At 36.2% G+C, this 23,682-nt stretch overlaps 1 protein-coding gene across 14 annotated transcripts in view; it reads left to right on the plus strand.

The window, feature by feature from the left end:
- The window catches only part of NBEA (neurobeachin), a 480,010-nt gene that overhangs the window by 250,438 nt on the left and 205,890 nt on the right, over window positions 1–23,682 (plus strand). For all 14 annotated transcript variants that reach the window (XM_071804835.1, XM_071804807.1, XM_071804804.1 and 11 more), the window contains one exon: window positions 62–228. In XM_071804835.1, the coding sequence (XP_071660936.1) occupies window positions 62–228 (167 nt within the window). The remainder of the gene's footprint in view (window positions 1–61; window positions 229–23,682) is intronic.

Raw genomic sequence — 23,682 nt, forward strand, 5'->3', positions numbered from 1 at the left:
TTTTAGTAAATAATCATTTTAAGGTGATTGTTTTATGAAGTAGATGTACTTTCATTCCTAGTCGCAGTGTGCTCAGTATGCTGCTGACAGAAGAGAAGAGGAGAAGATGTGTGATCACCTTATCAGTGCTGCTAAGCATCGAGATCATGTTACAGCAAATCAGCTGAAACAGAAGATACTCAACATACTAACAAATAAACATGGTGCCTGGGGAGCTGTTTCTCACAGGTAAGCTGCAAACAGTAGCATGCAGATTTTAAAAGTTACTTTCAAAATTTAAGAGAAGCAATTGTATAACTGAAATATGAATGTATTCAGAGCTGGAATTGCTAAAATATATTTTCTGTGTTAGTCTTCAGCTTGCTCTTGAGAAGTCCTCTTTGCTAAAGATTCACAGATCAAACTCCTTTATAGACTACAAACATAATATTTTACCATATATTAAATAAATTGTAATGGATATTTTGTTGATTATAATTCATTTTTACTGTCAGTATATCAGTAGGTTTTGAGGCTCCTACCAGTATTAGAATCTGAGTGACGTGTTCTGAGTGAGATATTGAGAGATGCAGAGATTTCCGTATAGATGTTGACAGAAGAAGCCTGAAATAAAGAAGAGTCAAAATGGCTTGTCTAGTGGTATAGAGTAAGTCAGTATTAAATAACAAGCAGAACCAAGTCGCTTGAGTCACTGTCTAATGTTTTCTTCTGTTTATAGCTTTTTCTGTGCAAGTAATGAAATGGTAGGAGTCCTACAACAAAACAGTAGCCAGTGCCAGCCATGCACAGTCGAACTCTGTACTCTTACAGCAAAACTTCTATTGTACTTAAATGTAGCATGTGCAAAGCTGAACATAACCAAAGAGCAGCTCAATTCTTCAGGTGTTCCTGTTAAAAAATAAATTAAAAAAAAAATACAAGATACATAATTCTTACTGTATGTAAGTGATATTATAGTATTTGAGTTTTTAATCAGAGCTGTATTGAGTACTGTTTTTAAAAGTTCATTCTGTCCACCACAGAAGTGAAATTAAACATTTTCATATATCATGCCGAAGATGAGAGCCTTGCTCTTCTGAGTCACAAAAATAGCCAGTGGGTAAGGTGCTGACCCTCATGTGGAAAACTTGAGCTCAAATTGCTCCTTTCCTTCATTCAGAGCAAGGTCTTGAACCCAGATCTGCCACATAAGTGCCCTGTCTGCAAAACTAGAGACTGCCAAGTCTCTTTCTTGTGTGCATTCTCTTCACAAATACTTGATTATCTGCTCAGAGTGGAACAGCTCAAACAAGAGAAACCAAGGAAGTTCTGCTCCCAAGTATGCAAATTTTTACAGCTTCATTATCTACTTAAATCCTGTTTAAGTCTGCTCTGAGTAAGGCAGAACAGAAAGTTCAATTTTAGCACTGAAAAACCTTTTCAGTTAAAATCTAGTTTAGACTGATAGATTAATACAAGAACTTTTCTTTCAAAAAAAAATCTATTTGGATTTAGCTTGAATACATAGCTAGGGCTTAAGCTTATTAGAAAAATTGTCAAGTAATAAATTTGACACTTAGTAATAATGTTTAATAAATTCCACATATACTGTTCATTCTTTTTGTAATTCTGTCTAGTTGCTTCTTGAACTTATACAATGTTTAAAAAAATGGGGTTTTTTATGTTCATCATCCTAATGTCCTCAAAAAAAAATCACTATTTCCTGAATGGTGATGGAGATGTATTCATTTTTTAAGGTGTTAGAAAGTGCAGAAATTCAGACTGACTTACAGAAACTCTGTAGTCTAACACCAAAGGCATTCTGGTGGAAATTGCAAAAGTGACATGTAGATGATTATGATATTGTTAAATCAAAACAGCCTTTGTCCATAATAGATACTTATGTTATGTCTCGTTGAGGCTTAAAGCTATGTATCTGGAAACTTATACCTGACGAAAATAAGAGCGGTTTTCAGTCTTTTTAATGTCTTTGAATTTTTTGAATTATGTTGTTGCTGAAGTTTGTGAATGTCTGCAGACACTTTACAGGCTTAAGTCAGCTCCTGGTCACTAACTTTTTCAGGAGACTTTTCGTTTTTTGAGGCAGATGACTGTCCTCTACTGGATTGCTGACAGCATCCTAAATGCTGACAGACCACTGCTGCAGCTTTTGTCGATCTTCAGTCCAGGGTAGTTTTTTACGGGCCATGAAGCACTTTGACACCTGTGACAAAACTATCAAATTTCTTACATCAGGCAAAAGAAACTTATTTTTTTCCTGCCATACCACTTCCCTGGTGTGCTTGCTTCTCAGTTCCTTGCAGTGCTGCTTTCCCATTTTGGTGCTCAACATGTTGGGTGCAGCTGTTGACCCGGTTGTATTCTAGTGCAGGCTGGTCCTGGCTGCTGCTTAACCTGGAGAATGGGGGGACATGGTGACAACACAAGGTCTCCAAGTGGGGTTCCCTATTTGCAGGAGCCTTGCATTGCAGGTCCCTCCATGTGTGCCGTGGCAACTGTGTGATCCACCACACAGGTGCACCTTCTGTCATGAGATCTAGTGGACTGAATGGAAAGACCAAGGATGCCCAGTGAGGCTTGTTAAGAACCAAGTTCACGGGTTCTCAGTGGGCAAATTTAAAAGGGTTCGAGTGAAGGAAGTAGAGAGGAGTCTCATTAAACTGCATAGGCACTGAAGGCAAAAACTGTTGTTTATTAGGTAGTTCCTCCAGTACTTTTTATATGATGGAAATTGAGGTGGGTTCTAAAATTGTACATAGCTCTGGCCTTAGCCAGCAGGAGACACAACAGGCCTCCAATTCCTGACAAACAGTTATTGCATTAACTCCTGTCCACTGTGGGAGCTGGAGACCATTTGTTGAAACAGTGAATTCGGGAAATCGTTCTTAGGCCCAGAAGGGGCAAGGGAAATCACAGAATAACAGAATGGTTAGGGTTGGAAGGGACCTCTGGAGATCATATACAACCTTCTCTGCATGATAAATACTTGGGCAATAGAAATACCTTTTGTAATCCAAAATGGATAAGATGGGTAAGAAATTATTAAAGGGGGGATGAGTGTGATTCTTAAAAGCTTTAGTTCTCTATCACATACACAATCTTCACCTACCGATTTACTGGTTGTTGTGCATACAGTACGTATATATATATATATGTGGTTTTGTTTCTCTCTCTTCAAGGTAAAGAACATGGATGTTATAAAATATTAAGGTCTCATTTTGTGAAATATGACCCAGGTGTAGAGGAAGCTTTTTCTTGTGCTTGCAGTTCAACACAATGAACTTGTAAGCCTCACCAGGTTTTGGGTCTGTGTGCCCTGTTTTTTTTCAGAAAGCAGGACCTGTGTTTAATCTATAGGTGCCACAAAGTTTACTCTGTTCATTAAGAAACAAATAAATGAGTAAGAAACATAGAAACTGAGCACTGTGAGGAAAAAAAGAGGTCTGATGAGCGAAATTCTTTAGTATTTTTAAATTCTGACTTTTGAATATATTATCATCAAGTCTTCTCAAAGTTTCTGAAGAAACAAGACTGAAGTTAAATGGTGTGAGTCAGCAGAAAACCATATGAAATTTTCAGTTTTAAGTTAAATTATAGTTACATGAAGATAGTGTCATTAAAATAACATAATTATAGGTGGCTTGCATTTCAGTTATCTTCTTAATTAGCTATTAATTTATGAAGGAGAAAATAATTATATACAAGTGTTCCACCACTTTAATAAATGCCTGCAAACACAGTAATGTTGTACAGCCTATCCCTGTCTATACAACAATCAATCAGTACTGTTCCAGTTGGATTGAGAACCTGTTTACTCCTTCATCTCCTTCTGTCTAAAAAAAGTAAATGACAGTTTTGAAAAAAACTTCATTTTGTATTGCTTATCAGTATTAAGTTCTTTCCCCCCTCACAAATATTTTCCCTTCATCTCTTAAATTGAAAATCAAGGTTCTTTTGCTTGATTTACTGCAGGTGTGAGCATCAACTTCTTGACAATAAAAGGAAATTATTGAATCATCTTATTTTCTCCTACATATCTCAGACAAAGCATAATAAATTTTAAAATAAATGTCATGGGTTTGTTATAAACCGTGTTTGTGCCCTTAAACCAAACTAATTCTGTTTTCTTCATCATTGTAATACCTTACTCTAAACATACTGTTTTTCCCTTTTTTAATTTCCTCATTATACCAAAATTAGAATTCTGCAGGTTTATCCCATTCATATGAGAAATGTGTGAGTTGGTTATTTCTTTGGTGCCTTGCCACTTATTCAGAGTGACTGTGCAACATCCTATTTCCTTGAACTCAGGAAGAATCAAGCAGGGTGTTTCATAGCTTAACATTTAAAGCTTCTTTAAGTCAGCACTTACCCTTAGCTTTTTCAGGGTTATAGTCTTCATGTCACAACATATGCTTCCTTCTGTCTTCTCTGGCAGCTTCATATGGTGCTTCTCTTCCCCCCATCTGCTTCTCTCCCCATACACATCCTTCTTAACGAAAAGAAAAAAAAAAAAAAAAAAAGTTTAGTGAAACCTGTCTGTACACAAAGTTCAAATTCCCTGTCAGCCATATGCAAGCCTGTGTTTTGGGCCATAATCTGTTATCACGGTTTTTTGAGTATTCTTTTATTTCATCTTCTTGGTTTAACAAGATACCTCAAGTTTTCAAAAACTTTTATTCAAGAATACTCTCTATATATCTCTGCCTTCCAATTTCTTAAGTTTAAGGCAATCTAGGGCAATACAAAGAGTTCTGAGTTCCAGTTTGTGCTCTAAAACTAAATATGAAATACTTGTCATAGATATTTGCACATGATCAGTTGTGATATACACAGGAGGATTCCCATAATGAGAAAAATGACATTTAAAAATGAGACTTGGTTCTCTTGCTTTCAGTGATTTGATGAAGGAGGTTCCACCTACATTAAAGCAGCTTTACCAAAGAGCAAGTACACAAGGGCTTTTTCTGTTCAAATCCATCTTTGGTTAAACTAGACACCCATAACAAATTAATCATTCATGGTGGAGGGCAGAGCTGTCAAACTCGTTCTGTGGTGAAGACCAAATTCGTCTGGGGAGACAGGCTGGAAATAAAAAGTTTCTTACCAGACAGCTAGTTCTGCCTCTCACTACAGCATGTGCTTCTGCAGAGATTGGGTTCTGCTGGGGGCCAGGGGGGAGAGCGGAAAGAGAACTCCCCTTTTCTGGGGCTATGAGCTGAGTGGATAAATAAGTAGATTCTGGGACGATGCTGCTTCTTAACCAAATGTTTCCACTTTACAGCAAGGGAGACCAGAACACAGGAATTTAGTAAGAAGGAGTTTCCCTTGCAGGCAGCCTTTGGCATGCTCTGACTCCATCACTATACTAGCTGCTGTCTTAGGAAGTTCAGAGAGACACAGAACCTTTCCTGTCCCCCACTGCAAATCAGCTTCATCTGGTTTAGCTATTCAGTCATTTCTGGTTCATTTTAACTGCTAGACATAAATTACAAAGGGAGCTTTAGAGCAGTGCAAAAGATATAGGACTAGAACCTGTCTACTGGATCCCAAAGTGTGTTTAACATGCCTGTTTAGAGGGCCTTCTCAGATTCTGCATTTTTCTATGTGCTCTGTAAGATCTATGAATTTTCTGTGTTTCTGGAACTGGTAGAATCTTTTTCTTTGCAGAATAGATCCTTCCAGATTGATCTGATGGAACTTGCACACATTTCGGCTCATTCATTATCTAACTTGATTACAGGTTCAAAATACTTAGTTCTGGAATGATTTCATCACAAAAACAAACAAACAAACAAACAAAAAAACCACAACGAAAACAAACAAAAAACTGTCCTCTGTTGTTTTTACTTAACTGCACTACTTGACATGCCCCCAAATCAAAAAATGTGTCAGCATTAATCACATTTTAGGTCCAGTACTAGTCATCCTTTTGTAGCAGGATTTAAACAAAAATATGAGACTATTTTTCTAATCTCATCACTCTTTCGTATTATTTTACTGTTTCGATCCCCTCCTTACCGTTCTTACTATTCTTTCAGATTTGTGCTGCTCCTGCTGCTCTGTATCCATCACATTATACCCCCTACACATTCCGTAGCCTTTTCCTTCCTCCCACTCTGTTGGCTCACCGCTATGGTGGAAGGCAAGGACTGTTTGAAGGAGCTTTTGCTAATAATGGTGCTGTGACATTTGGTGAACACAATGGAAGAAGGGAGATAGAAGAATTCTATATTGTTTTCTAGGAATAGGAAGTAAGATGTAGGGTGCATAGAGATACCTGCCAAGAAAGGAGAGTTGTGTAACCAAGGATGGGCTGTGCAACTGAGTACAGAGTTTGCTTACATGAGATTAATTCAGTCCCGTATTTGTGCAAAGTTACGCAGTTGTTTTGAACTGTATTGCTGTCCACTATCGATTTTTTTCCCATAGCTGAAAGAAACTTCTGAAAAAAAGTATTTTGTCTGGAAAGAGGTAGTATTTTCCAATGTTGGGAAATGCATGGTACTTAGGGAAGACTTATTCAACTCCGTGGAAAGACTTGTTTATCTCTAAGAAGTACACTACGTTGTATTTCATATTAAAGAAGGAAGACTTCTGCATTTTCCTCCTATATTATTACTTCTGCAGTAAGAGAATATTTTTTTTCTTCTTTACTCTGTTTTTTTCACTTCTCTTCAGTATGCTGTTTCTGCCTAAAATTTGTCTTTCCCCTTTTGCTTCATGGCAAATGTAAAGAGGAAAGTTTTGCCAATGTTGTTTTTCTTTAAGCTTTAGCAGCAACAGATCTTTAGGTGTCAGTAGAGTCTTTAACTGGAACAGCATCAGAATCCAAATCCAAATTGCATACAGTTAACTTACTATGTATAATTTCATTGTAGCAGTAACAAGGGAATTTTAACACCTACATTAAGAGGCCTTAACAAACCGAGAAGGACTTCTTCAGTCTAGCTGAGGAGCTAGACATGCAGCTTCTCAGCTTCCAGGATACCAGTCACAAGAACAGCCACAATGGCTCAGACCAGTGGTCCATGTAGCCCTGTAGCCTATTCCAACTGTAAGTGAATGCTTAAGAAACAGAAAGATAGAGCAAGTAGACATGATAGGTCCATCTCTTACTCAGATTCCTTGAATTTCCAATTCAGGATTTCCTCAGTTTTCCTCTGTTTCGACGTCTCAGTTTCAAAGTTTCATCATCTCATTAGGGCTTCAAAGTCCAGCTGCCTTTCTTCATATTTTCCTTCAGTGGAAACAGCCTCTGCTGTGGGTATCAGCAGGCTGGACTAACAGTTCCAGCCCTTTACCACCAAGTTTGATCTTTTTTTCAGTGATTTATTTAATTTTAGGGCTTTTGAACATCATCTTGCTAAGATATGTAATAGACTGATCCATTTTTCTTGTCTTCTCATTTGTTGATTTTTTTTTTCTCTTCCCTCTGGGCAGGGTGGGGGGAGGAAATCAACCTTCAAGGTGAATTTTTTTTTCCCTATTTTTGCTTCTCTGTAGTACATCATCATCCTTCTTCAAACTGGTTTAGAGCTTTCCTAAGTCAATGTATCAATTGTACAGACCTCTGATGATAGAGAGAAAATATTTTCTTTCTGCATGGCAGGTTTTGTTTTGATTCATAGTCCCATGTTAGAGGAAATCAAAGATCTTTTCTCAGCAATATCTGTTCTGTCCCTAACATCTGCAGCCTTCATCTATCCAAACCTTTACCATCAACCAGAAATATTTTGTGCTTGTGCCTATTTCACTTTATCTTCTCTCGCTCTGTCTGCAGTAATTTCTAATCTTCTTGGAGTCGTATCTTGTGTGTTACTGCAGGGGTGACAGGCCAGTGAGCATGACACTGCTGCTCCCAAGGTCCTGCTTTCGGGTGTACAGGAGGAATGTGATTTGTTGGACCCAGGGACCAGCAACCAGAGCCTTGTCCCTTCTTTCTTACCTTCATATAGCTTAACAGGAGCATTCCTTGGGTTTGAGGTTTCTGTATGCATTTTGTCAGCACAGCCTGTGTGTCCACAGATGTTATTTTTTTTTAAGATCATCTTTGCACAATTCACTTTTCTGATTTAAAAAAAATATCCCCTGCAGACACTCCTCATTCAATTGATCACTGCTGTATGTTTGTTTGTGGTTTTTTGTTTTGTTTTGTTTTATTTTGTTGGTTTTTTTTTTTTTTAAAGAGTGAAAAAAATAAGTTTACACAGCTTTATTTTGACTGATTCAGGAACGCCTTGTCTGTCATAGACTTCACACGACTTTAAGGTACTTGCCATATTTGATTATACTGCTTTCCTCATTGATAAAACAGATATGGTAATGCATAGTACACTTCTAAAGAGTAATTAAATCATTCAAGATGATATTGAAAGTACTGTGTATGTTTGGTTTTATTATCTGTTTTCGCATGGCTTGTATAAATTGGGTACATTTGTTATTATAGCATTTACTTTTTCCATATAACTGTGGTTTTTTCTAAATCTGTAGGCTCTGGGGTTTGGGTTTTTTGTTGTTGTGGGCTTTTGTTTTGTTTGTTTTTTGTTTGTTTGTTTTTCAGCAGTAATACCTGTTCACATAGAGGTTTGATGTATATGTAGATATATTTCTCATACACTTCCAGACATAAAATACCTGACCATGGTATACTGCAAGCTTCTCCTGACATTTGTGCTACCCAGTATATTGATATCTGTTGTCAATAATATAGGCTCTGGGTTAGGTTGTAAAGCTCTATTACTCAATAGTGTCATATTTTGAAGTCATTTGTCATGGATTTGTTGTAGAGATAGGAGACTATTTATGTTTATGGCATTTTAAGTAACTCAGTAAGACCCTTTAGAATATACAGAAAAGGCTTGTTTACTGTCATCACTGCTCACTTAATCCTATGACCTTGACATGGTAGTCTGCCCATAAAGCTCCCTGTGGGCAGTTCAATAAAACACATGAACATCAGAGTCTAATGATTGTTTCAGCTTCAGGAATATACTACCTTACAGCATAATGATTTTTTAAACATTCAATAGCACTGAACCATTTAAAAACCCCATAATGTAGCAAACTATCCAACTCTCTAGATTATTAGAAAACCCACAAAAATGTGTACTTCTGCTATTCAGTTTGAGAATGTTAACCATTTAAAAAAAAAAAAAGTATACACAATGCCAATAGACTAAAATTGAAATGAAGCTATTTCTTAAAACTGAAGTTTACCTATTTTTCAGATTCCCATTGTTTTTTCTTTTCTGGTAGCAAATTATGTTTATTGAGGGGGAATCCTTTTTAGTTTTTTTTACAGAATCTGAATCTGGGAAAGATTAATGTGTAAGAAATTTCTTTTGATGATTTACTAGAAGTTACACTTGCACCAATGGTAGGAAGCAATAAAAACCTACATAAAGAGGAAGATAAATTTAATATCTCTTAGGCCAAATTTAGAAATACTGCTGAAGCCTTTGGGATACTTTGCCATAAGAGGGCCTTAATTTTTATGTGTAATATATCTTGAGCTATGCTAAAACATGAAAGAAATTCAAGCAAGATATATTTGCCTCATGATGCATGGAAGTGTTGTTTTGGTATTATCAAAATATGACTGTTGGTTGGTTGGTTGGTTGTTTTGTTTGTTTGTTTGTTTGTTTTTTAACATATAGACAGTCAACTTTCCAATTTCTATTAGACAACAAGGCATTATTTTCAGACAAATAGTAGCCTTTTACACTGAATAGTACTCCAACTTCTTGTGTTTTCTTGAATAGCAAGCAATGTTTTCAAAGTTGATGACAGCTTAATCATAGAGAACATTTACTTAGTATTTTCAGTGCTAGAGTTTCATACTGAACTATTGAGCTAAAAATCTATGAAAACTGAGCGAAACCTGTCAGGATGGAAGAGCAGCCAGGAACAGGAGCAGGAAGCGACATATATCCACCAGAACAAAATGGAATCTGTTATCCTTTCTGATTTAACCTCAGTTAAGTACCACTGAAAAGCATGAGAGAAAATAAAAAAAGCACCCCACATTATCTGGCTGAATGCCAAACAAGGTTGAATAAGAAAAGTTCAAGTGTATGGTTCTACACCTGGGGAGGAACAACCCCAGGTATAAGTCCAGGTTAGGGGCAGACTTGCTGGAAATCAGTACTGCAGAGAATGGCTTGGGAGTTCTGCTTGACAACAGGTCAACCATGGGTCAACAATGTGCATTGTGGCCAGGAAGGCCAACAGTATCCTGGGGTGCATTGACTGTGACCAGTAGGTCAAGGGAAGTTATCCTCCCCTTTTGCCCTGATGAGGCCATATCTGGAGTACTGCATCCAGTTCTGAGCTCCCCAGTTCAAGAAGGATAAGGAATTACTGGAGGGAGTCCCGCGGTGGGCTAAAAAGATGGTTAGGGGTCTGGAGCATCTTTCTTGGAGGAAAGACTGAGAGAGCTGGGACTGTTCAGCCTGGAGAAGAAAAGACTGAGAGGGGATCTCATCAACGTTTAGAAATATTTCAAGGGTAGATGTCAAGAGGATGGGACTAGACTCTTTTCAGTGGTGCCCAACAATAGGATGAGGAAAGTGGGCACAGACTGAAGCACAGGAGGTTCCATCTGAATATGAGGAAAAAGTTCTTTACTTTGAGGGTGTCAGAGCACTGGAACAGGCTGCCCAGAGAGGTTGTGGAGTCTTCTTCTCTGGAGACATTCAGGGCCAACCTGGACACATTCCTTTGCAACCTGTTCTAGGTGAACCTGCATTAGCAGGTGGGTTGGACTAGATGATCTCCAGTGGTCCCTTCCAACCCTAACTGTTCTGTGACTCTGTGAAAAGATTAGTTCATTTTGTAATAGTTTATCCATTTGAGAACGTCGAGAAATAATTAATGAAAAGCTCTGTTTGTATACACTTACAGGATTAAGTATACATTACTTATCATTTTTAACAGTCTTGGAAATAAAAATGTAGAAAAAGTGTAATTGGAAACTTGGGGGAATGGCCAACAATTTCTCTGACAATGACCTCAATGAAAACTGTACTCTCTATTAAATTTTAACAAAGAAGGTGCTATAAGGGTTTGAGGCATGATGGAATAAAACCAAAGTACTAAGATTAGTATAAAAGTTTGGAATTTATGTACAATTCAGTAGTGTTAGAGAAATATTACAAATTGTCTTTACAAACAAGGAAATTACTTTCTACATAAAAATTGTGTGTTTTCCATTAGTATAAATGGTCCTTTAGTATATGAGATATATTCAGGTTTAGTTTTTTACTTATTTTTTGGGATAATGATACTGTGTATGTTGTGGCTCTTGATGGTGGTGAATATATTTTCTTCACTGGAAAGAAGCAGGTATGTTTCTTTTTGAATAAACATCCAGTGGAGCCCTGGGTACATTGGTTTTCTTAATGTCTCTGTTGCAGAAGCTATATCTACAGGTCATATGTTGAATTCTGGCTATGGTATTCCCTGGATATCTGGATCATTTGAGAATCTTTAGCTGAGCTATGAAAGAGTGTTATTGCCAGCTGTGCAGGGAAGTTCAAAAGGTTTTGCTAGACACCACTAAATTTTAGACAGAGACCTTTTCTTAGGAATGTCCTACTCTGAAAGCACTAGAATAGCTCCTTTAATTCAGTGACACAGTGATGAATTACTAAGGGCAGCTCTTTTAATGCAATATTTATTTAGAGGATTCTACTTTTCTAAAACTAATCAATGAATTCTCAATTTGTCTACACTAAAATGGAAAAAAAAAATGTAGTTCTAAATTCTTGTTCTCAAGTATTTAGATTAAGAAAATATATTTACTGTTTCCCTTCTTTTGTTAAATTTGACTTTTCACAAACCCCACAGTAAAGTTGTACTGTTACTGTTTTCTAATAGGCATACATTGCTCAAGAAAAATCTTTGCTGTAAAAATGAAGAGGCTACAGTGGACATTCCCTTATGAGATAATGTCTACAGATTCCTGTTGTCATGCATGTTTTCCAAAACGTTTATAAGATGCTAAATCACAAGCAGATTTTGAGGTAGCTTTTAGTAAATAATTGGTTTCCTGGCTGCTGGCTTCTTTGGTTCTCCATTGGCTTTAATACTCAGGGGTTTTTATCATTTTTCTCTCCATACCAGTTGGTGTTACCAGTTGTAATGGCAAGACACCTTCTGTCGGTACTTTTTTCAACCCTATTAGAAATTCATAGCTAATATCATCACAGACATTAGAGAAGCATAAAGGTCAGTGAATGATATAATTGGAATACATATAACTGAATTATTGTATCTGTTCCAGAAGTTGCAGTTGCTTGAACACCTAGAGCAGATGAGTGGGGAGAGGGAGATTTTCGTACTACCTGACGAATACTCTCTGACTGAGAAGCAGATGGAGGTGTGACTAAAGAGTCATTTTGTAAAGCCTTTTAGACCTGGCAGGCAACCAATTTTGGAAGGATCTGAAAACAGTGGTCCTTAATCCTCAATTTTCATTCTCATGTCTGACATCAACAGTGAAACTGTAAAGTATCAGTCAAGCATTTGTGTTACTTTTTGAGCTACCCAAATTTCAAATTAGTAGCACCTTTTTCATTATTTTGAGAGAACAAAAGAGGTGAATCATCTCCCTTTCCATAACTATGCTCACCACTCTTCACTTTGTTCTCCTTCTGATGGTAAAAAAGGCAAATAGCAACAAAATCAAAAAGCTTTGCTAGTCCAACATGAGTGAAAAACATTTAAATTTGAGGTCTTTATGAGCTGGAATAACTTTCAGGAATTCCAGGAAGGACTAATTTCTTTAATGGAAATTCTAAAGTCTGATATGTCTTTGCATTTCACAGTTTGGATCAAGAAGAAGCAAAATTCTTGAGATCATTGCCCAAATTTATGAAGGAGGGAAGACTGGTGTTAAATTCCAATATTTACTTTATATTTACATAACAACTTCCTTTCTTTTTTTTGTAAACCAGCCAGCAATAATGAAGGGGAAACATGGTTTACAGGATTTATAGTTTTGGAGTCTGCGGCCCCTTCCTCAGATTTCTCCTTAAACACAGTTGTCATTGTAATTCAAGTTAGAGCCAATAATGTGCCTCCATGTACAGCATCTAAGTGTTGCCTACCTTTTGAAAATTTTTTTAAATGACACTGTACTGAGTGCACTCAATAGTTTTTACCCCTTAAGAAGGGGAAAGCAATGGAATTTAACATGCATAATCTATCTGGATATTTCCAGTACTGACATCAGGATTTAAGAGATAAAAGTACTGTAAAATACCTGTTATGTGTGTGTGAACAGCATTAAGTGATTGTGCTTATGCGTGCATTTGTACCATAGTATGAGTTAAGTCACAGAGTATAGTTTTTTGAGATTTTCTTTAGCACTGTCACTTAATTATTTTGAGTTTTGTGATTTAATTATTTATTTGACCTTTTTGGTCTTATAAATCATATGCTTGGTCATATCTCTTAAGCAACTGAGTAGTGCAGGGAGATTTTGCATGTGATTTTGGGGGTGGGTGAGACTTATATTTCTGTGGGTCAAGAAAGCAGTAGAAGTGAAAAAAATGGTGTCTTATTTCCATGATCTAAATGTTCTGCAGCAATAGCAGCAGCTGAGCAACTCAGTGTTATTCAATGCTACATTAACTTTTCCATTAATGCTGGTGCTGTAAAATATGAAGCCCTTAAGCATTGTGAAGTTGCTGTCTGATTTTTGTTCCTTTACATGGCTGCTGTATATTTGCATGTTGCAACCATTATATGGATAATCACCACCATTACTTTTTAGAAGGTCATTCTCTTCTTGTTCTGAATATAGTTAGATACAGCCTTAATAGAAGAACCTTTAAACATACTCACTACAAATGCTGTCTTTTTAGTTACTTGCTGCTATGATTATATGTTGGCAGCCTGTCAACAAGATATTTTGCTTCTGGATTTTTTTTTCTTTCTTCTTTAAATAAATTTTAAAAAATAGAGATCATTAAAAACCTATTTTTAAAAGAAAAATGAATATATTTTTTAAAAAAAGGAAGAAGAAACAAAACAGTACTGCTAAGGGGAAAATTTTTATTCAATTATTCTTCAGAGATTATGAAATGTGACTTTGCACCAAGATAAATTTTAGTTACATAATAAACATAATTATATTTTCAAAATGCTGGATTTTTTAACTGAATGAGATCTGAGTTATGATTAGGCAAATTTCTTGTATTCTTTAAATCTTTGTTGAGAATATAAACGTTTATGAGACTAGTGGATTTAACAAGTGCAATTAACAAATCAGAGCAGCAATTCATGACACCGCTGACCAAGACACACCAACCGCTCCACCCACTCTCTCCTCCAGAATTCACAGTACAGTTCATATGGCAAAGCAGGATTCTTTCTTCAGCTATGAAAGCAGTCACTTTATGCCCTAAATAATGAAGTTATAATCTTGGTGGTGCCAGTGAGGTGACACCGCAACGCTGAATAAATCATTTCAGTCTTTATCTCTCTATCTTGTTTTCCTCGCATGTAATATGTGAGTTACAGCATTTTGCTAGCAGAGTGATTTGAGATCTGTTCATGGGGAAAAAAAAATAGTGCTTAATTATTATCTTAATTTAAGAGAAAGGTTTTAAATATTTAGTGCTCTTTGCTTTATTTTTTAACATTCTTTAGTCATGTAGTTCTTCAATGGGTTTTTGCTGTGCCTCAGATTCACGTTCACTGTTTTCATATTTAAAATTATCAGCATCTGAATCAGCATGAGCATCTGAATAACAGGATGACTTTGTGTGATGGCTCATACAAAGTCCTTTCTAGCTGCATGTAGCCTTTGCACTTAAGAGCTGTTTCTTGCAATTTCGAAACAGAATGAAACAGCATATCTGATTTGACTAGCAAGTCCTTACTTCTATATTCAGTCAAATTGTTTTGTTTCTTTTCCGTGGTTTTATCTCCCACGTCTCTATGTTATACAATTTTTGTGGTATTATTTTTTTTTCAAATTTTGATACTTTGATGTTGGTATTATTTGATTTGAGGTGCACATAGAAGGATGAATTTAGTATCCAAATGCTAGAAATAATACTCTGTTTTCTATAAATAGACAGACTATTCATATTGAGCACTCAGTCTACAAAGAAATTTTACCCTGGTTTCATGACATTACATTTACAGAAGAGTTTAGAATTTATAATATTTTTTCCATTAAAAAAAATATTGCTTTTCTTTCAGAAATTTCACTTACTTAGTGTCTAATTAAATCATTTAGGAATTTTTCACAGTACTGTTTAGTAAATTCTAATCTGAATGGCATTGTGTTACCAGCACATGTTCTGAGGGTGCATTTGCTAATCTAAACCTCTTGGGTGTTGCTTGAATCTCATCTCTGGACTGTGTCCTTCCAACATAGGATTTTGATTTTTCTCATTTAATTCTCTTAGGCTGCTGAACCATTTTTTTACATTTTTTTCCAGGGTACATTTTCTCCTAAAAATTGTTCAGTATATTTTCTGTATTGATGTCCTGGCTGGATAGTCTGCAGCAATGTGACACTTTGAAATGTTTGTGGTTCTGTTTAGGCAGCTCACAAAGGGGCTTATTGGGAATGGGAAAGAAGTGAGGAAAAAAAATCATTGGTTCAAAACTGTAAATGATTTTTAAGCTTTTTTTTTTTTTGATGTAATAAGATACTGGGGATTGATGAAATAATTTGGAACCAGAAAAGCTATACAATTAAAAATTGTCTTACAAAATTGCACAATTTTTTAATGAATTCAGTATTTTTATCAGTTTGAATGGACTGTCATAAAAACCAATAACTACATATGAACAAACTAGCATATAAAAACATTGGATGTTTTGAATGCTGAGGAACAACGGAGCTAGAGGATATCACAATAAAGGAAGATTAGAAAAACCTAAGGTGGACAAAACCCAATGTGCTCGCGTAAATGTAAGATAAATATTTTTGTTTTATAAAATAACTCCTTCTACTTTAAGAATTTCTTTTTAATTTGATATTTGGAAAAGAAATCTTCTTCCCTGAAACATTAAGTGGTCTAAGGTTTGAGGAGCAACTTAATGTAAGAACGTTATATTAACTGAATATTTTCACTTAAAGTTCTAGTTTGTCTTCCTGTTCAGTAAAACTGAAAAGAATCTCAAGACAATTGATCAAAATAACAAAGGGAAGTTTTATGATCTTCCTTGATATGAATCCAGTTAAAGGTTTAATAGTGTGAGACTCTGAAATGAAAAGGCAAAAATATATTACTTAAATCATTTTAGCAGTGATTGGCTGTTATCTGGAGAAATAGATTTCGCTTCACTCAGTAGAACACTATATTTTGTTGAAAATCAAACTTTACCAAATAAATTTCAATATTTTTAGTATGGCAGATGATGAATTTTCTCCCACAGAAGTTATATCAGAAAATCAATATTTGTAAAATTGAAACAGTATAGGTTTGTATTGATCTATGTGGCTAAATCAAAATGAAAGGCTTTGTAACAGCTTTCTTAGACAGCCTGCTCCCCAGTAATGGCAAACTATCAATTTTAGCTTTCCACTGATAAATCAGCTTGAAAATTGGATGTCAAATTTTTTTTTTTTTTTTTTTTTTACTGAGGTAGTGATTTTTTATGCCCTCTAACCTTTCTTGATGTGTTAGATTGGTTTATAAGACTAAGCTCTGCCTTTTTGAAAGCCGTTGTCAAAAGTGACATTTAGATATATTTTGAAACAAAACATAAACTCTTAAAGCCTAGTTTTGTCTACTACCTGGCTTGCTGGTAATTGTATGTGTGCATTTCTGTGCAAACAAACATGAATATATGTTTAATACTGAAAATTACATTGATTTAATACTTTCGGTATATATGTTTCTCTCTTTTCTGATCTCTGGGGTTCACAAAGGTCAGGTCTTCAACTGCAGCTTTTAGAAACTAATGCTCCAGAAACTATTTTAGCTTTCAGTGGTTAGGAAGATTGATTTTTCTTTAATTGACTGATTTTCTTTTTTATTTTGTGTGAAGTGAGACTTTATGAAATGATAACACCAGTTTCAGCTGCAGATGGTAAGATGTCCTGAAAACCTTCATGTTTGAAAAACAAAACAAAACAAAACAAACTTGGTCATTGTTTTTAATAATAGAGAAAAGATGACACGTTTGCATTTACTCAGAAAATAGATAGAAAAATCCTTTGTAATGCTGGGGGTAAACCCTTTAAGCTGGGTCAAATACAGTAGCTTTCAGTGACAGCTGACAGTGCCATACCTTCATGTCTGTGCAGCAGAATATAAGTTAGGTCGAGTGGGTATTGATTGGGAAGTTTGCTGTGGTATAATTACTTTTGGCTGTAGAAAAATGTGGTGTGTATTGATCTGGATGGAAGCATTTGACTAGCAGTTTCCCTTGGCTAACAGTGAGTGTCATCTTTCAGCCATGATAAATGGTAACGCTCTGGGTCAGCATAATTACTTGGTGGTGAAATGAACCTCCTGTACCTTTCTCCCTCTCCCACCAAGGAACCACCATAATCATCTTTATCTGAAAGCCATGATTTACTGAACTAACCAGCCCTTTAATAAAGTCCTTTCCCCCCTCCCCACAGGATGGACCTGCTTTAATTGTGGCTCTACACTATTATTTTAAAAACTGAACGGTTCTGTTCTGAATCCACAAATATGATTTTTTTTTTTCCCTAACCCCTGTCAGTCAACCCAGAACTGCAGGAGTCCAACTCTAGCGACAATCTTTTAATCTTTATTTTTAGTGTTTATGTAGAATAGGGAGAAAAATGAAGGTGGTCATCATTTTGACATGCTGCTTTTTAATTCTTTGAATCAAATGTTATTAATGCACTGGTAAATTATTAGTGCACTGCAACGAAAACTGCTGTATGTATTCATTGTCAGTAGCCCTTTAATTTTACAGAGTAATGTACAGTTTGGATGTGCTGTCCTTTGAGAACAGATGAGGATATATTTTCACAATATGCTGCTAGAACAGCTTCATTTGCAATCATTTTGACACCTCATTTAATAACAGTTTTAAATGTAAGATTTTTCTGTTCACGTGTACATCTAATAGGTGACAAATATGTTATCACAAATAGAGAAATTGTATTTATTGCTAGAACCAAAAACTATGATGATTTGTATTGTTTGGCACCTTTTTAATGGGGAGTTTTCAATTTGTTATCAATATTTCATTAAAACTTCATAGCGTGTTGTTGAAAATGGATTTGTGTTTACTTGCCAGTAGTGTAATATGGCCCTGGGGTAATGACTTTTTGTTAAGTAATGTTAGTTAAAGAAAATCTGGCAATAGTTTTAGATCATTTTAAGACAGCTGTGAAGGGTTTGGATAAAGGTCATTTTCAATGATTGTGCTTAGTTAAATAAATGTGAAGGGTTTCACAATGGGAATCTTGCTTTTCAGTGTGCTGTCATAAATTTTCCTTTAACACATCTGGGAATACAAAGTAAAATGTAGTTGTTTCTGCCTTGAAGGCAATGTATTTTATATTTTCCTTGCTTTGTTTGTTTTCCCCTTATAATGCTGTTTATTCACATAACTAGAGTTCAAAGGTTTTACTTTGTCATAAATTAAATCTTCGGTTCTCTGACAGTTTGTGGGACCTGCTGGACATAATTTTCAAATGGTTGTAACTCGAAGATTCTTTGCTGAGATTTAGTCATTAAAAGTGTTAAATTTTCTGACAACTCAGCCGCTATTTTGACCCTGGTTCATTGCTTTCTCTCTCCCTTGGCCACAGCTGGCCTCTTGCTGTTCACAGCTGAAAAGTGAAATCAATGCTGGGTCTAACAAAATGCAGATGAAAGCCATTCTGATCATATATAGTCATTTCCCGTAATTTTATCAACCTTCAGTTTCTTAAATGATCTCTGGAAATCATTGTTCGTGCATGTGAATACGATATCAAATATTGTGATAAAATGTCCTGTCTTTCTGAAAAGTAATACTTTCTTAAGTGTTAGTAATGATATACAGCTCACATTGCCGTAGCACGACTTTTTAAAACACCGGTGTGCTCCTTCCCCAGTTCCCTCCTGAAGGGAAGCACCTTGAATCAAAGCCCGTCAAAGAGCTGCTGGCTGAATCCTGCCGGCTTTGAGCCTTTGCAATCTTGCAAATTGCAATTTTTATGTTCTACAAGGCTCAGAGCTGGAAAGTAAGAACTCTTACCATGTGTCAGTCCACATTGCTGTTGATCTCTCATCCTTTTCATTTTTATTCAAGCAAGATTGGAAGGAAAGATATGTTGCAGTTAGAGGTGGCAGCATATGATGTCGCTTAATACTCCAAAGGTCACAGAACTACAATGAGTTTGATGGAAAACAGCCTTTCTCCTTATTTTAAATGGTTCCTGCTTTGATTACAGGCATTTATTATAATTATCAAGAGATTAGTCTGTTGTTATAGAATCCTTGTAATGGAACCATTTAAAAGGAGTATAATGGCAGTTTATTGGATTTTGCAAAGGAAAAGAGAGCAGATAAAGTGGTGGTTTTTTAAATGGATCAACTGCTACCCTAAGCATACTGATTTTTTTCATCTGTTTAACTTCACATTTTTTTCGCAGTTTTCAGTTACGTACTGAAGAAGTCACCTTTTTCAAATTTTAAGATATTTTATTTATAACATTTTTATGGCACTTTAACCCTATGCAATTTAGCTAAAGACATTCCTTCCATAAATGACCTGAAACTCTACATATCGTACAATTTGTAATCTTACACAGCTGCTTTGTGATTTTATTAGTATCCACATTTTAAAAATGGCAACAAAAAAGTATTGTTGGTCAAAAATATCATATAAAAGAAATTGCAAATTCTACATTTCATCAGTTGAAGTACAGCTAGGATGATTTTTATATTAGCAAAATACCATAACATTGACAAAACTGGGTGAATTTCTTTAATGCTTATCTTATTTCCCCTACTTAACAGTGTACAGTTGTATTTACTGCCCTTACTCCAGAAGAATAAATGTTGAGATTATAAATCATTCATCTTATTCAAATATTACAGCACACTATTTGTGACCTGGCAGTGAATTTAAATACTGGATGACATTTTAAAACATTAAAAGCTCATCAACTTAAAGTTTTTTATGCTAGAAACTAGTTTATATTTCAAGACCAATGAATTTCACAATATGTGTAAGTACGTCTTATCCTTTATGTGATCACCTTCAAAGGTTTAGGCCAAATCTACATTCTTCTAAAGAATAATTACAGAGCCTGAGTCCTCCTGCTGAGAACATGCTGTCCTGTGCTCGTTAGCTGAGCAATGGCATCAGTTACTTACTACTGCTGTTAACCTGGGGAAGGAAGGTAATTGACTGAAACTTAGTTGACATGGGGCTATCTTGATGGCATTGGGGAATGAGCCCCAAAATAACAGTGGAAAATGTTATAACAGCAAACTACAAGAATCAGATTACAAGTCTGCTACTCCAATATCTGTTGGCTGCCAGCAGAGGAGGCTGAGGGAGTACTGTAGTATTTCCCTAGGTGACTTTATCATTATACTCCCCCAGCAAATCCTCCCAGCTTTCAGCAAATTGTAGCTCAGGGACTTCCTGAGTCAAAGGTGATATCCTTGAGTTTAATAACTTTTCGTATATTTTTTTTCCCCTTTATGAAAGGAAATGTCTAATCCCTTTAAGAATTCATGTAAACTTCTGCTGTCCAGGATATGACAGAGCATTGAGGTCCACCCTTGAGTATGTTGTGTGAGAAATTCACACAAAGTGCACTTCCATTTGTTTTGAATTGATAACTGTATATTCTCTCTAGGTCTTTGCTTACGAGAAATAGTGAGTCCTTGTTACCAGTTCACCATCTTGGTGCCATTCATAATATTAAAGATCACTAGCATATCCCTCTCGGTTATGGCTCTGTTCTTTAGCTGCGGAGGTCTGAAAGGGCCTTGTCCTCCTTCCTGGAGGCTCCCCTAGCTGACTGAATCTTATTCTGGAGCAGGTCTCTGTTAATCCTTCCAGCTGGAGCTATTTTACTTTGTGTAATAGCCAGAGAGAAGAGAATGACATACACATGTACTGCTTCCCACTCAGTCCCCATCCACCCTCCCCCATCTGGGATGTGCCAGGTTGTAGCTTTATTGCCATTAGAAAGCTTATCAGGAATGGCTAAAGCTTTCTCAATGAAATCCGCACATCTACACTGACTCAATATTTTCAAAAAGAGAAAAACAGTAAGGACTTGGATTCTGAATTGGGGCAATGTGGCAAGAGATAAGCCTGGGCCTGAGCCATATGGTTGTAGTCCTTTCATTCCCCGTTCCAAGTAATGTTTTACTAGTGTAAAATGAGATAGCATCATCAGAAAAGACTGACAGTGTTCCATTACGCAAAACTTTGGTGATTCATGGGGAAAGCATGTTGTGTCCACCATAGCTTTTATTGTATAATTGTATTTCCCTTCAGATAAAATCATCTGTAACAGTCTAGGCACGAATTGTTATTGGTGTGTATGTTTGAGAGAGAAACACTTCATTGACAAAGCCTGAAAAAAATAATTTTGTTTTACTGTTGCAGGCTTTCAGAATACCTCTGGAAGACTGCAGGTATAATGCTGCATAGTGAATTACATTCTCATGCGGTTGGATTTGGTGAAGTTAGAGCATATGTGTATTTCACAGTCCTCCATAGTGCTTTCTTTATTTTTCTGATATGAAATGTACAAACTAAAAATACTTGGCTTGCAAATTTAACTTGAAAATTACAGAGAGCAACTATGATTATTCCCCTAGTGCATATACCTTGAGCACTGAATGACCTATAGTGACTCATGGGCAAAAAATCAATCTGGAGAGTAGAGACCTCCCAAAGTAGGGGAGGGTTGACTTCTGGCTCATTGGATTATGCTCGTTTTATTTTGTTATTTTGGTATGCTGCCGACGTTGTTCTGTGGAACAGAAGTAGAACACAGACTTTTTTTCAAGAATTTATATCTCACTTATGCCAGAAGAGCATTTAATATCAGAAAGAGCAATGCTCTAACCTGATTGCTTTCTTCCTGCTTAACTTCAAAGGCCTGCTGCAGGCAAATTAAGGTTTTGGAGATGCTCAGTTTTTATAAACATTTGTAATGAAAACACAAAGCGTTATAAATAAAAGGGCTGTTACCAGCTCGTCCAACAATCGTCGATAATGTTTCCTGTATTTTTCTTCAACTCAAGTTTTTAGTGTTTCTTGTGAATATATCAGCTCTAAAGGCAGCTTCTGAAAGGTTTCACGCCACCAGCCATTTTCATGATGTCACAGTAGGCCCTAAGGGAAGAAATGCCTGAGTCTATGCATTTGTGACTATTAACTGGTGGCTGATAAAACTCTAGGAAATTAGTGTCTGAGAAGGGTGTAGTACTGAGACAGTAATGAACTTTGTGTTTCCTTGAGTGTGAGATTTTTAGTGTGCTTCTTTTCTACCATGTTAGCTGTGCTGAAAGGTTCACAGACATTTATGAGTTATCAGCAAAGGGGTCTTTTTCGTCCAAGGACTCATGGTCCTGCTGCTGACCAAAGGGTGGTAAGACAGCATCAACAAGACTCTCTATCAAGTAAAGAAATTTTGACAAGTTATCTAAATATTCCTAGGAAATAAGTTCTGAATCACACTACCTTCTCACTGTTCACCAAATCACTACAATCAGATGCACACTGCAGTTGTTAAAGGCGTTTATTTCATTATCAGTCTGTTGAGTTACACTGCCTATTTGCAAGACAATGTTCATTCTTAACACAATGTTTTAAGTGTGGTGGAGGCTAAATAAAGAGCATTTTATAGCACTGTATGTAGATATCATGGTACTGTGTAATTTTCCTAACTTCTCCCTGAAGTTAAATAAGGGAAGTATTATATATTTTTTGTCAAAGATTAAGATAAATTGAAGCAGAATGCTTTTTTTGCTGTGAACAAGAATACATCTCTGTGTGGTGGTTTGTGATTTTTTGTTGGCTTGGTTTGGGTTTTATTGTTGTTGGGTTTTGTTTGGTTGGTTTTGGTTTGCTTTGGTTTGATTTTCCAAAACCACACAAAAAACTTTTGGCAGATTCAGTGTTAAACTAGAAAGACCAGCTGCTTTCTTGGTCAACAATTCAGCTTTTTACTACTCCATGGGAAGATATTGCTATTTAAACAATAGTAGGTCCATTATTGTCCTGGTTTTGGCTGAGATAGGGTTAATTTTCTTCCTAGTAGCTTGTGTAGTGCTGTGCTTTGGATTTCAAATGAGAATAATGTTGATAATACGCTGATATTTTAGTTGTTACCAAGTTGTCAAGGACTTTTCAGATTCTCCTGTGGTGCCAGGTGCACATGAAGCTGGGAGGGGACACAGCCAGGACAGCTGACCCAAACTAGCTAAAGGCGTAATCCATACCATGTATGACGTCATGCTCAGTATATATTTTGGGGAAAGCTGGCCCGGGGAACTGCTGCTCAGGGATGAGCTGAGCATTAATCAATGAGTGGTGAGCAATCGCATTGTGCATCACTCATTTTCTGTATTCTATTATTCTTACTTTAATCATCATTATTATTATTACTATTTCCTTTACTGTCCTATTAAACTGTCTTTATATTAACCCACAAGGTTTGCCTTATTTTTCAATCCTCTCCCCTATCCCACAGGGTGGAGGGAGTGA

The sequence above is a fragment of the Patagioenas fasciata genome, chromosome 1 (assembly GCF_037038585.1).
Source record: "Patagioenas fasciata isolate bPatFas1 chromosome 1, bPatFas1.hap1, whole genome shotgun sequence".
NCBI lineage: Eukaryota > Metazoa > Chordata > Aves > Columbiformes > Columbidae > Patagioenas > Patagioenas fasciata.